Here is a 14,765-nt window from a genome sequence, read left to right as displayed (position 1 = left end):
GCCTAGGGTTTGCTGATCGCATGGTCGGCGGTTCGAATCCCCACGGCGGGGTGAGCTCCCATCTTTCAGTCCCAGCTCCTGCCCACCTAGCAGTTCGAAAGCACCCCTAAGTGCAAGTAGATAAATAGGTACCGCTTTATAGCAGGAAGGTAAACGGCGTTTCCGTGTGCTGCGCTGGTGCTGGCTCGCCAGAACAGTTTCGTCACGCTGGCCATGTGACCCGGAAGTGTCTGCGGACAGCGCTGGCCCCCGGCCTCTTAAGTGAGATGGGCGCACAACCCTAGAGTCGGACACGACTGGCCCGTACGGGCAGGGGTACCTTTACCTTTAAAAACACCACAAATTACCCAGAGATGCATTTTAAATAAAAGGACACATTCTACTCATGTAGAAACACGCTGATTCCCAGACCATCCATGTGCCGGATTGAGAAGGCGATTGGGCTGGATCCGGCCCCTGGGCCTTAGTTTGCCTACCCATGCCTGAGGCCCATACCTGAAGCAGGTAGCATCCGGAGAAGTAAGATCAGAGACAGGTGAAGCAAATCAAGTCCAGTCAACAAAATCAAACCATAGCAAACAAGATGCAATCAGAGGTTGTCTTGCACAGAGGGCAGAGAAAGCGTGTTCTCCAATAAATTAGAGCACGTGTTGTGGTGTGGGCCACCGGGCCAGGCCTCTTGTTGCCAGGCAGGTTAACAGTTGTTGCCTGGCATTGTGATTGGATAACCGGGTTGCTGGGGCAAATTTTATGTTGCAAATGGGTGGGTGGGACCATAGTCTTTAAATATTGGTGCACTCTGGTTTCTCTTTCTCTTTGCAGAGTGCATCGGATCACCCGCCCGCCCGCCCTCTTTTCTGGTTGACCTTGCTTTGCCTGTCATGGGGTCGTCTGCCTTGGTGCAGGGGCCTAGTAGGAATTTTGCCATTTGGTGATTGGCTGTGCCATTTGGTTTTTGCCTACTGCTCAGCAATTCGTCACAACTTGTAAGGTTGCGGTTAGGCATTGGTTATAATATGCTGGTGGTGGAGGGGTCTGAACAGGCGGTGCCTGCCCCTCCTATTGCGCTGAAGGGAATTCCGTTAAAGGAATCCTGGGGCTTGCCACAATTTCGTCCAATCCCTGTCATGGGACCAGGGCCGCCCAATCCCTGTCATGGGAATCCCTGTCATGGGACCAGGGCCGGCAAGCTTTCGGGGAGCTGCTGGGGTGAGCGGCGTGGGTCCGACGCTTAGCTCAAATGACCCCCAAGTTTGACTTTCCCTTCTACTGGCTACCGATCGGACCTCGGGATGTCAGTTCTGTCCCAGGCGGGGGGACAGATAGTCATAACCAATGTCTAAACAACCACTCACTGATTTTGTATTTTAATAAAGTTGTGGCCAAAATAGTGCTCAAAAACCAAAACTAAAATTACGTGTTATGTTATTTGAACTAAAATTACGTGAAGTTATTTGAGGGGTGGCCTGGGGACCTACACACGCAAAAGCAACACCCTTGTTTAGCTGGATGAAGTTGTTGCCCCAGCAAGGAGCTGAAGCTCTTATGTAGTGTGGTCAGCTCTGCCTGCCTAGAGGAACTGTCAAGGTTGTTACCTGACCCTCGTTCTGCAGTCTTTGACTTCCACAAGGCTGGTAGATCGGGGGGTCATGTTCTTCGGTAAGGCTGTGTCATCTGGTTGGGAGAGTCCCAAATGGCATAGGGATGGTTCTCCCCACAGAAGAAGCCTGAGCTTCATACTCACCAGAGTCCTCTGCCACACATTGCAGGTCCCAGGGTGATGCCGTATCCTAACTTTGCATAGCGCAAGCATGTTGAGACACAATATACATAGGTTTGGGCTTTAGAAGTATGCTTGTCACTTTATATCACTTCAGGACAGTGTGAACTTTCTCATTGAGCACATTTGCACATCTTGAAAACTCTGTGTGTGTGTGCATGTAATGTGTTGCCACGAAGTTTTCTACATCAAATATTGAGAATCTAGTATTAGGTACTCATTGGGAAAGCAGAAAAGCCATGGGGTCAAGTAGGTTCTGCCTGGCTTGAACTTTATCCATCAGGAACAGAACATTTCCTGCCCTTAGTAAAGCAGATTGCCAAATTCAGCTGGTTTTGTCGCTACTGTCATACCCTGAAGTTAATGCCATTCTGAATCTCACCTTTTAAAAATGTAAAACAAACTTGTTTCCTTGCACAAACAAGTAACTTGTTATTTGTTTAGTTTTCTCCTATCTGATCAAGCTCATTTGTGGTGAACAAAACATTAAGGAATGATGCCCAGCAGAAGGAAAACAAATCTTTTCCTAATAATGATGCACATTTTGTTAAAAGTTTCCAGATGCCTAATCTGTTGCTAATTTGGTCGTCCTTGCTTGGGCACAAATGAAACGGTATTAGGATGATTCCATTTTGTAGCCACATCGATGCTTTTAAGTTTAAGAGGTTGTTCCATTAGCACCATTGAGTTCTGTTAGATTGCATGTACCAAAGTAAGTGATTTGTGCTGTGCAGACTTGTTTTTCTAATAGCAAAATTAATATAGAAAAGGGAATAATAATGTGGGTAACACTCTATGTCTGAGATCCACATCAGTCATAGGATCAGACTTGGGGTGAGGGTGTCTGTGCTCATGGAGAGATATGCAGGTCTTCCCTGGATATTTTTTAAATTTAAATTATTTCTAATTCCCTCAAAATGAAGTTTTGTTGTTGTTTAGTCGTGTCCAACTCTTCGTGACCCCCTGGACCAGAGCACGCCAGGCACTTCTGTCTTCCACTGCCTCCCGCAGTTTGGTCAGACTCATGTTTGTAGCTTCGAGAACACCGCCCAACCATCTCGTCCTCTGTCGTCCCCTTCTCCTTGTGCCCTCCATCTTTCCCAACATCAGGGTCTTTTCCAGGGAGTCTTCTCTTCTCATGAGGTGGCCAAAGTACTGGAGCCTCAGCTTCAGGATCTGTCCTTCCAGTGAGCACAACAAAATTAAGTTTAGGGGGAAATAATTGGCAACTTTGGTCCCAGGTTTTGCAGCCATTGCACACTTAGTGGAACTTATTCAGTAACCTTGGACCTCGTCCCCCAGGGCTCTGGTGATGATGAGATGCACACACAAAACAGCTTGCCTAATGGTCTCCATTCAGGTCCTCCATGAATCACCGTTCAGGATGTGCAAACTGCCCCTCCCATCCGATATATGTTGCTGGACTCTCAAATACCTCAGATTCCTTCTGCCCCAAACATAATGTTCTACATTCGCCGTGAAAATTTGTATTTTGGTGACATTTGGTGTAAATGCTAGTAGGGCCCCAATTCTTACTTTGCTGTAAAGAGGAACAAAAACTCAGTGCTCCCAAAGGGGGTGCCCAGATAGCATTTGAAGTCTTATTCTCGTCAGATCTCCTTGATTAGAATCTGAGCCAACTGTATCTTTAGTCCATGATCCTTGCTGTTACTCCTTTTTAATAATATTTCATAGTTCATCTACAGTGGTGCCCCGCAAGACGAATGCCTCGCAAGACGGAAAACCCGCTAGACGAAAGGGTTTTCCGTTTTGGAGGTGCTTCGCAAAACGAATTTGCTATGGGCATGCTTCGCAAGACGAAAATGTCTTGCGATTCCTGGGGTTTTTTTTCCCTCCCCCCCCCTTTTTCCCAAGCCCCTAAGCCGCTTAACAGCTGTTCGCTAAGCCGCTTAACAGCTGATCGCTAAGCCGCTTAACAGCTGATCTAAGCCGCTTATCAGCTGATCTAAGCCGCTAATAGCCTTTTAGCAGCTAATCTGCTAATCCCTTAAACCTTTAATAGCCGCTAATAGCCTTTTAGCAGCTAATCCGCTAATCCCTTAAGCCTTTAATAGCCGCTAAACCGCTAAAAGCGCTAATCCGCTAATGGGCTTGCTTCGCAAGACGAAAAAAACCACAAGACGAAGAGACTCGCGAAACGGATTCTTTTCGTCTTGCGAGGCACCACTGTATTTTTAAGGGACGTTAATAGTTGCACATTGTATAGGAGTTAATATAAGGAGTGTTAGCATGTCAACTAAACTGATAATTATATCATGTTGTAGATCCTGTAGAAAGAAAAATACACTCAGTGGAGTTACAGGGAAAGTATCAGACATATGAAGGGCAGCCCAGGACGCGAGGCCTCTGGAGAGAAGGAGAAGGCAGTGAATGTGGGAAGGCCTGAGCATCCTCCTCTCGCTTGTCACTTTTAATCACTGTCAATAACTTTTTTGTGGCTGAGTTACATTCTCGGAGTTGAGCCTGCCAGCCAGAGTCCCACAGTCGTTAACTGCGGTGATTCCAGGAGAAGGTTTTGGAAGGTGGTGTTGAAAGAATGTTGTTCCTCACTGTGGGAATTATCCTCCCGAGTTTCTCAGGACTGCAGTATCATATCCTATATAATGGCTGGATCTAGACACATGAAAGAAGTATTTCAGTTAAAAGTGTGGTAAACTTCATAAAGGGAAATGAAGTTGGGGAAAGAACCATATGCTGCCGCAGTGTTTTATAATGCAGGTCCAGTATACCTGAAGGGGCGTCTCCACCTCCATCGTTCTGCCCGGACACTGAGGTCCAGCGCCGAGGGCCTTCTGGCAGTTACCTTGCTGTGAGAAGCCAAGTTACAGGGAACCAGGCGGAGGGCCTTCTCGGTAGTGGCACCTGCCCTGTGGAACACCCTCCCACCAGTTGTCAAAGAGAAAAATAATTACCAAACTTTTAGAAGACATCTAAAGGCAGCCCTGTTTAGGGAAGCTTTTAATATTTAATAGGTTATTGTATTTTAGTGTTTTGTTGGAAGCTGCCCAGAGTGGCTGGGGGGACCCAGACAGATGGGCGGGGTATAAATTATTATTATTATTATGCATACAAAATGGCTTTTCTTTACTAATGTAGCTGAGGCCAACATCTGGCCAGTTGCAACCAATTCAGTGGTCTGCTGGGTAAAATCAGTGAATGCCATTATGTGTCGAAAGAGCAGGAAAAGTGTGTATCTCATGTAGGAGTATTGTGTGTTGGATAGGGAAGGAAGGATTTGGCAAGACAGTGAATTATTCTCTGTGGGACGCGGGTGGCGCTGTGGGTTAAAGCCTCAGTGCCTAGGGCTTGCCGATCAAGAGGTCGGCGGTTCGAATCCCCGCGGCGGGGTGCGCTCCCGCTGTTCGGTCCCAGCGCCTGCCAACCTAGCAGTTCGAAAGCACCCCCGGGTGCAAGTAGATAAATAGGGACCGCTTACTAGCGGGAAGGTAAACAGCATTTCCATGTGCGGCTCTGGCTCGCCAGAGCAGCGATGTCACGCTGGCCACGTGACCCGGAAGTGTCTTCGGACAGCGCTGGCCCTTGGCCTCTTTGAGTGAGATGGGCGCACAACCCTAGAGTCTGTCAAGACTGGCCCGTACGGGCAGGGGTACCTTTACTGTTTCAACACTTTTCCCCTGTTAGGTTCCTCCAATACTACTGAGGAAAATATCTGTAACCTAGAGGCAGGCGAAAGGACCATTAAGTGCTGCTAAGAGACTTCAGCATAGCATTGTAATTTGAGCAATACAAATTGCGAAGTAAATTTGCCAACTGGCTTATTTCCATTAGGCCAAAGTTGATTTTATTATAGCAAATAATGTTGGTTGAATGGGTAATTTTTGCAATAGATTTGTGATAAAATACTTTCTGTCAAGAGATGTAAAAGCTTGGACAGGTGGAACCTGTTTAGCAAGGCATTTTAATTTTTTTTAATTTTAGCAGGAAAAGCATCGTGAAGGCAGCAGAATAATTGTGATTTTATTTGACAGTTTGTGGAAGAGCAGATGTAGGCACATGACATTAATCTTAAAGCTGTATGTTAGTAACTTTAATGACTATCCAGTTCAAATACTGCTATGGTACTGGAGTAATTAAAATGAAATTATAGTCTTAAAAATTGCTCTGTCTCTTTGGTATCTGTTTATTGTTCCAATAATTAACCTAGTAAAAATGCTCCTTTCATAAGTAAAATATGTAGGGAGGGTGATATTTTATTGATTTTGTGACACAGAAAAACCCCACAGAAACAAAATTGAACTTTTCAAATGAAGTTCAAAAGTTAATCTGTTTTTATGGGCTTTGCAACGTACCAACCAAAGCTTACTTAGCTTTGCTTGGTTGGACCGTTTAATTAATTTGAAATATATCCTCTTAGTTTCAGTCAACTTTAAGTAATTGTGTTTGGTTGGCTTGCTTGCTTAAATATAAGAAGTAGATAAGTTAAAATGAATCAGTTGTGGCTTTGTTAAACAATCAGTTAAAAAGAAAATTAAATGTTGTTACAATGGCACATGATTTCTCATATAAAACCTCTGGAGTTCCAGTAGCCAGAGTAATGCTCAATAGCAGCCATTCTACAGTGAATATTCTAGCAATATGGGAAGTGGCAGGGAACATAAAGTTCCTGAGTCAGTCCCTTGTATATTCTCTTTAAGACATCTGTTTTCTTGGGATTTAAAAACTATTTTAAAAAATGGTGTAAAAAAACAGCCAGCAGTTCAATCATATATTGGACTCACTGAGTTCAGTGTAACTTTTTCCTGGGTAGGTCTGGATATTTAGGATATGTAGCTTGAAATTTCTATATAGAAGGCTGTGTTATATCTACAAAGCTTGTGTTAAAATGAACAACCCAAATCACAAAGAAGGAAACTTAAGTCGCCAGAGCTAGGAAGGGCGTTTTCCTGAGCCACTGACAGATGGTATAAGCATCATTGGCCCAGCTGAATCAGTGGCCTAACTTTTTCCAAGACATCTTTATGCATTCAGTGCTTCTTCGACTTTCTGTACTATTCATACATTCATATGTACATAGGCCTTGCATCCACACGCTTCCCACCCCCCTCAAAATAAGGTGGAGGGGAGGTCGGGAGAGGAAGAATCAGAGCAGCTGAGTTTTGTCCTCATCCAGTTTTCTTATATGCAAGCAGTCCTGAGTCATCATGACACATACAAGATTTCCAGAGGGTGATAACGCCTTAGTTTGTCTTCTGACCATAAAAGTAAAGGTAAAGGGACCCCTGACCATTAAGTCCAGTCATGACTGACTCTGGGGTTGCGACGCTTTATTGGCCGAGGGAGCCGGTGTACAGCTTCCGGGTCATGTGGCCAGCATGACTAAGCCACTTCTGGCGAACCAGAGCAGCGCACGGAAACGCCGTTTACCTTCCCGCCGGAGCGGTACCTATTTATCTACTTGCACTTTGACGTGCTTTCGAACTGCTAGGTTGGCAGGAGCAGGGACCAAGCAATGGGAGCTCACCCCGTCATGGGGATTCGAACCACCGACCTTCTGATCGACAAGTCCTAGGCTCAGTGGTTTAACCCACAGCGCCACCCGTGTCCCCTTCTGACCATAGTTGCATTATAAAAATGAATACCTGTAGCTATTCTTTGGCCGCTTCTGCTGATGGTTTTTTTGGGGGGGGGCAGGGAGAGATTGGGATTTGCAAAAGCAGATGTGTTTTTAAGAAATAGGTGCACCCTTTTGGTGGAAAAAGTCTTCGATTCAGCCAGCCACATGACTTAGATCAGGCCTGTCCAACAGGTAGATCGTGATCTACCGGTAGATCACTGGACGTCTTTCTTAGATTACTGGTAGATCACTGGCTCCCCCCAATGAAGCTCAACAAGTTTGGGTCCCCTAAAAAAAGATCAACAACAACTTTGACCTGAACCCCCCAAAAGGGGGCCAATCACTGCCAGTTTTTAACTCTGTGAGTAGATTGCAGTCTCTTGGGAGTTGGCCACCCCTGACTTAACAGCTACTCTTCTGTTTCAGAAGTCATGGCATAGCCATATTTAGGAAAATAATATAAGCAGCTGTGAATATGTGTGTTTCTTTGTGTGGTGTGGGAATTGGAGGGACATATTTTTCTGGTCACAAGGGCAACTTTATTTACTGATGCTGCTACATGACATGAAAGGCGTGTTAGTGATATAATGTGTAGAAGGTAGACCATAATAGATTTGCTTGCTGACAGGATGAGTAAGCCTCAATGAAATAAGACAAATAGTAGGTCTTAATTTCTAATTTAAAAAATTGAGGGGGGGGGGACCATAGGGAAGAAATGTCTACAGTAAAAATTCAGTCTGCTTTTTCAATTATAGATCGTATGAGAGTAATGTGTCTTCATATATTGGATAAAATTTGGGATGAACAAGAAATTTGGTTCAGTTTGCATTATAATGTATGAATCCACCCAATTTGCACTCCCCAAAACAATATGGGAATGAGAGCACCAAAATTTGCACTCCTCCAAATATCGCAATGAAACACTGATAAATTTTCACGCGCACTTTTAAAAATCACAAAAATGGTGTGGAGATGTGAAGGACTGAATTTAAGAGTGGGAAAACAAAAAACTAAGAGAAACCCAGAGTAACAAATAAAATCTAATTGAAGGCAAGGAAGGGGGGCATAGTAACAACCAAGGCAGAAATCATTTACACACTTATTAGGGACTAAGATCTACTGGAACCCATCAGTGATAGTGAACTAAGTTTTACTCAGAGTAAACCCATTGAAATTAAGAAACTTGATTAAGGTATTTCAAACTGAGTTGAATAACACCCAATGGGACTTCTGAATAAACTGTTTATGATTGCACTGTATTTCATCACACTGATTCCAAATTGCGCTTAACTTTTCACCTTATTTATTTACTTAGTATCATAACTGATGTCTTCCCTATTATGGCTTGTACTAGGATGAGAAGGAAAAACTGACCTGGAAAGACCGTACCCCTGGCTATCTAGTGAACTTGGCATCTATCTTATTTATGGTAATTTTGCATTTTTTTTCCCTTGCTTTTTTAACAGTGGCCTATATTAAATTTGCCCTGACTGCATGGATCTTCAGACTGAATCAATATTCTCTAACATATGCATTACCTTTGCTGTTTTCCCTCAGTGTATCCTTCTTTTAGACTGAATTGGTGATGGACTAAGAATTGCAAAAGTTTAAAACGTCAATTGCACCACAAAGTCCAGATTCAGTGCTTGATGCAGGATTCGTTCGCTTACCAGCTCCTTTGCCAGATCATGGCTGCCCCACCCAGAACATCTCAGACCGTGGATGTTGGAGCACAGTAGTGACATTGTTCTTGCTCTTTGCCTGAGCCACTCCCCAATAACCATCTTCCTGAGCTGCTACCCAGGCACTGACAATACTTGCTTTTTGCTCCCTGGACTGCCTGGTTGTCTTATCTAGTCACCTTCTCCCAATGCATCACAAAAAGCATCACTGGGAAAGACCCTAACTGAGCTACCAGGCAGAGAGAGAGACAGTCCAGGCCACAAACTCCAGCAGATATTGCACATATACATGTGTTGCTTTACTCATGTCCTGTGCACTGGTGCCACAAGTGTTGCATTGCAGCATTTGAGCAGGTGCCAAGGAGGTGCCAGGCAGAGTGGCATGTGGCTGGTCTGTGTCAGTCAACTAGTGCAGTCGAAGATGATGTTCCCTTGCCAGTGTTGGAGTAAGAGTCAGCTTCTGATTGGCAATCAGAAGGTTGGCAGTTCAAATCCCCACTACGGGGTGAGCTCCCGTTGCTCGGTCCCTGCTCCTGCCCACCTAGCAGTTCGAAAGCACGTCAAGTGCAAGTAGATAAATAGGTACCACTCTGGCGGGAAGGTCAATGGTGTTTCCATGCGCTGCTCTGGTTCACCAGAAGCGGCTTAGTCATGCTGGCCACATGACCTGGAAGCTGTACGCCGGCTCCCTTGGCCAATAAAGCGAGATGAGCACCGCAACCCCAGAGTAATCTGCGACTGGACCTAAAGGTCAGGGGTCCCTTTACCTTTAAAGATGCTAATAGCAGTCATCCTTTACAGATCCAACAAGGAGAATAATAGTTCTCTGAGCAAAGGCATAGACTGTCAATCATGGACTCACCAGAAGACCCTAGCGTGTGGGTCACCAAAAGAGTCCTTGAAGGACAGCATGCCCTCAACAGGATAAGCAGCCACATTTCTTCATGTGTTCTAGGGGCACATTTAGATGCACATGCAAAATTGAGGCTTGGTAGTTCTAGCCAGGACTGAATATCCTAGAATTAGTGGTGCTCCTATGCCCATGTAGTTCAGAATTGAGATCAGCAAACTGGATGATGCTGTGGTGGCATAAGCAGGGACAGCCCCGGACCAGTACTATTTAATCCAAACCTAAAAGGTCAGTGGAGAAAACCCATTGGCCAGCCATGTGCAGAGCATTTCCTTTCAAAGAGGAAGCTGCTTAATACGTGGGCTCTCTAATGCCACTCAAGCTCATTAACTGCGGCAAGTAGATTTACATGCAAAAATGCATGAATGTATCCATTTCTATGAATACCTGTATGTCTCTTTTCAGATTTCACTGACGTTTTCCTTGGTCTTTGGTGTGATTGTGTACCGGATAACTACAGCGGCAGCACTATCCATGAGTCCCAACGAGTCAACCAAGTCTAACGTCCGAGTGACGGTGACAGCAACGGCTGTCATCATTAACCTGGTTGTGATACTTATCCTAGATGAGATTTATGGAATGGTTGCCAAATGGTTGACAGAAATGGGTAATGCTTTTTCACCCTTCATAAGTGCATATGTTCTGCTTCTTGCCAATAATGTACAGTAACTGTTTTTGTCCCACAAAGAAGGACTTTTCATTCATTCATTCTATAATATTCAAACCTCCTTCAATCTAGAGCAGGAGTTTTATACTGTACTATATTTTGCAAAATGCTGAAATTCCCCAGAAGCTTATAAGGGATTCCTCAACAATAGTATCAGTAATGTGGCACAATGGGTTAGTGCATCTGGCTTTTAACCAGAAGGTTGGTGGTTCAATTATTCAGTTATTGACTAAAGAAGAAGAAGGGGCAGGGACATAGAAGGATCATAGCTGAGTGCAACATCCCAGATAATGTAGCAAGTCAGTTACAATTTGCTTCCAGTTACGGTAACTACAAAAGGAGGGACGCGGGTGGCGCTGTGGGTTAAACCACAGAGCCTAGGACTTGCTGATCAGAAGGTTGGCGGTTCGAATCCCCACAACGGGGTGAGCTCCCATTGCTCGGTCCCTGCTCCTGCCAACCTAGCAGTTCAAAAGCACATCAAAGTGCAAGTAGATAAATAGGTACCACTCCGGCAGGAAGGTAAACGGCGTTTCCGTGCACTGCTCTGGTTCGCCAGAAGCGGCTTAGTCATGCTGGCCACATGACCCAGAAGCTGTACACCAGCTCCCTCGGCCAATAAAGCAAGATGAGCTCCGCAACCCCAGAGTCGGTCACGACTGGACCTAATGGTCAGGGGTCCCTTTACCTTTACCTTTAACTACAAAAGAACAGTTATTAGCCACCAACCTAGAAGCACCCTTATTGACTAGAATTCAGAAAAGAGTTCTAGATATAAACAGTTGCAAGCACCTGTCTGCCAAGGGCAGATTCACACAGTTAGTTAATGTATCACACTTTTGTGATTTGTTCCACTTCCATTCAGAAGATCCACAGAAGGGAAACTGCCAATAGACAAGTGATAAGGCTTTGACACAATTTCCTATCCATCCAATGGCTAACTGCTAATGGCTATTGCCCACTCCCTGACTTTTTGCATTCCTTCATTCTTCCACTGCTTGCTGAATCTGAATCTTGGAAGTTGTGCAAAAGCAAGCCCAAGGCTGTGGGGAAACCCCAGCACCATTGCAAGGTAACTGAGACATGGTCTCTGGCCTCATTCAAGAGCCTGCCACATAATTAGGTAAAGGGACCCCTGACCATTAGGTCCAGTCGTGACCGACTCTGGGGTTGCGGTGCACATCTTGCTTTATTGGCCGAGGGAGCCGGTGTACAGCTTCCGGGTCATGTGGCCAGCATGACTAAGCTGCTTCTGGTGAACCAGAACAGCGCACGGAAATGCCATTTACCTTCCCGCCAGAGTGATACCTATTCATCTACTTGCACTCTGACTGCTAGGTTGGCAGGAGCTGGGACAGAGCAACGGGAGCTCACCCCATCACGGGGATTCGAACCACCGATCTTCTGATCAGCAAGTCCTAGGCTTTGTGGTTTAACCCACAGCGCCACCCGCATCCCTTCACATATTTACGTCCATGTAATTTTTTATATTGCTAAATCAAGCAAGGAGGGTGTCAAAACAGTGTGCATAAAATCAAAACACAACAGGCAAATATCAGAAAAACATGACACAGAGTTGAAAGACGGGGTAAGCTTGTGTAAATAAAATTGTTTTGGGGCTGGATGTCTGCCTAATATACGAAGGCAATGAATTCCGCATTGTAGGTGCTGCTAGACTAAAGGCCCAATTCCTTGTGGATGCCATAAGGAAGAGTAATCAGTGCTTCTCCAGCAGATATCAAAGAATGCACAGGAATGTATGAAGAAAAGCTTGTCCCAAGTGTAACAGTCACACCTGAAATCTGGCCTGTGACATATTGGCAACCAGTGTAGATTCTTCAGCAGTGGGGTCACATGCTGTCAATAAGAAGCTCCAATCAACAGCCAGACCGCAGGACATTCTGCAACTTCCACAACAGCCTTAAGAGCAGCTCTGCGTAGAGTGTCTTGCAATAATCAAGTCATGAGCCCGGACACTGAGGTCCAGCTCCGAGGGCCTTCTGGGGGTTCCCTCACTGAGAGAAATGAAGTTACAGGAGACGAGGCAGAGGGCCTTCTCAGTAGTGGTGCCCGCCCTGTGGAATGCCCTCCCATCAGATGTCAAAGAAATACGTAACTACAACTTTTAGAAGAGATCTGAAGACAGCCCTGTATAGGGAAGTTTTTGATGTGTGATGTTTGTTGTGTTTTTATATTTTGCTGGAAGCTGTCCAGAGTGGCTGGGGCAACCAAGTCAGATGGGCGGCATATAAATAATGAAATTATTATTATTACTACTACTACTATTATCATCTGGAGAGGAAATATGAATTAAGCATCAGTAGGACAGAAACAAAATGTGGGTGTTGGCTGATGCTTGGCTCAGTACCTGAAAGCTGAGGTTGAAACCCAAGTCAGAGAGAAAGTGTATTGTTTAACTTCCTTCCCTCTCTCTGAGCACAGCATGGAAGCTAAGAACCCTGTACAGTGGTACCCCGCAAGACGAATGCCTTGGAAGACGAAAAACTCACTAGACGAAAGGGTTTTTCGTTTTCTGAGGTGCTTCGCAAGACGGATTTTCCTAAGGGCTTGCTTCACTAGACGAAATGGCCCTGCCTCTCGTGTCATGGCGACGGTCACTGCACACACGCGGAACGAATTAATTTCATCTTGCGAGGCACCACTGTACTCCCAAACAGGTTTTGGTACTTCTTTCAGATGTACATATGACATTTTGCAAACTTATCAGCATCCCCTTTGATCACAGAAGATGGCTTATTGGTTTAATGTGTGTCAAATTACCAGTTGTTTCCATTCATCTGTCTTTCTGCTTTCTTCACGACAGAGATACCCAAGACAGAAAAAACCTTCGAGGAGCATTTAATTATGAAAGCTTTCCTTCTGAAATTTGTGAACTCCTATGCACCAATTTTTTACGTGGCATTTTTTAAAGGAAGGTGGGTTGAATATGATTCTTTAGCAGAAAGTTGATATTTGTTGTTGTTGTTGTTTAGTCGTGTCCGACTCTTCGTGACCCCCTGGACCAGAGCACGCCAGGCACTCCTGTCTTCCACTGCCTCCCGCAGTTTGGTCAAACTCATGCTGGTAGCTTCGAGAACACTGTCCAACCATCTCGTCCTCTGTCGTCCCCTTCTCCTTGTGCCCTCCATCTTTCCCAACATCAGGGTCTTTTCCAGGGAGTCTTTTCTTCTCATGAGGTGGCCAAAGTATTGGAGTCTCATCTTCACGATCTGTCCTTCCAGTGAGCACTCAGGGCTGATTTCTTTAAGAATGGAGAGGTTTGATCTTCTTGCAGTCCATGGGACTCTCCAGCACATTTGATATTTACACATTGCAATATTCAATATGCATATGTTCTGCTTATGACACCTCACTGCATGGATTGGGGGGAGGCTGGAAGCAGATGGAGAGAATCAAACTGCTCCTGGCTATCTCCAGAAAGCCCACTGGGAAGTGAGAATTCTCCCTCATGTGAATTCTCCGTATGGACAGGACAGGGTGTGGGTTGTGCTTAGCCTGCTCGGCACACGTTGAGAGACCTCTGGGCTCTTTGTGACATGTGGGGTTCCTGCATTTGTGCCTCGTGTCTTGGGAACGGACTGTTGCAAAGGGAGTATGGCAGATGCCAGCACCTCCCCTCTTATAAGGGGAATGCAGGTGTTTTTCTCAAGGACACACACACATGGAGACTGCTCTAGAAGGGGGTTGTGGCAGACATTGGTGAAGGATTCTCCAACACATCAATCTGATTTACTACAGATGCATATACGCAGCTTTCCTGTACCTGCTGAGTAGACCAGGCATAGGCAAACTCAGCCCTCCAGATGTTTTGAGACTACAGTTCCCATCATCCCTGACCACTGGTCCTGTTAGCTAGGGATGATGGGAGTTGTAGTCCCAAAACATCAGGAGGGCTGAGTTTGCCTATGCCTGAAGTAGACACTATCCTTCTACAAGAGATGGAAAGACAGCCATGGGTGACTATTTAAAAATTCTCAGTTACGCAATATTAACTGGGATGAATGGAAGACTTCCTGCTCTCTGTAGGGCTGGATCAAGAAGTAAGAGTCACAACAATTTTCAAAGAATAATATTATTATTTTATATAACAAAATCTGCAACTATATATG

The 14,765-nt window shown here is 45.1% G+C and overlaps 1 protein-coding gene across 2 annotated transcripts in view; it reads left to right on the top strand.

Moving 5' to 3' along the window:
- Positions 1-14,765, top strand: part of ANO2 (anoctamin 2) — a 157,655-nt gene that overhangs the window by 113,503 nt on the left and 29,387 nt on the right. For both annotated transcript variants that reach the window (XM_083440732.1, XM_083440733.1), the window contains 3 exons: positions 8,731-8,805; positions 10,374-10,575; positions 13,460-13,571. In XM_083440732.1, coding sequence (XP_083296858.1) covers positions 8,731-8,805; positions 10,374-10,575; positions 13,460-13,571 — 389 coding nt within the window. The remainder of the gene's footprint in view (positions 1-8,730; positions 8,806-10,373; positions 10,576-13,459; positions 13,572-14,765) is intronic.

The sequence above is a fragment of the Podarcis tiliguerta genome (assembly GCF_965153285.1).
Source record: "Podarcis tiliguerta genome assembly, chromosome: 5".
Classification (NCBI taxonomy): Eukaryota; Metazoa; Chordata; class Lepidosauria; order Squamata; family Lacertidae; genus Podarcis; species Podarcis tiliguerta.
This window is presented reverse-complemented; position numbering and strand designations above follow the sequence as displayed.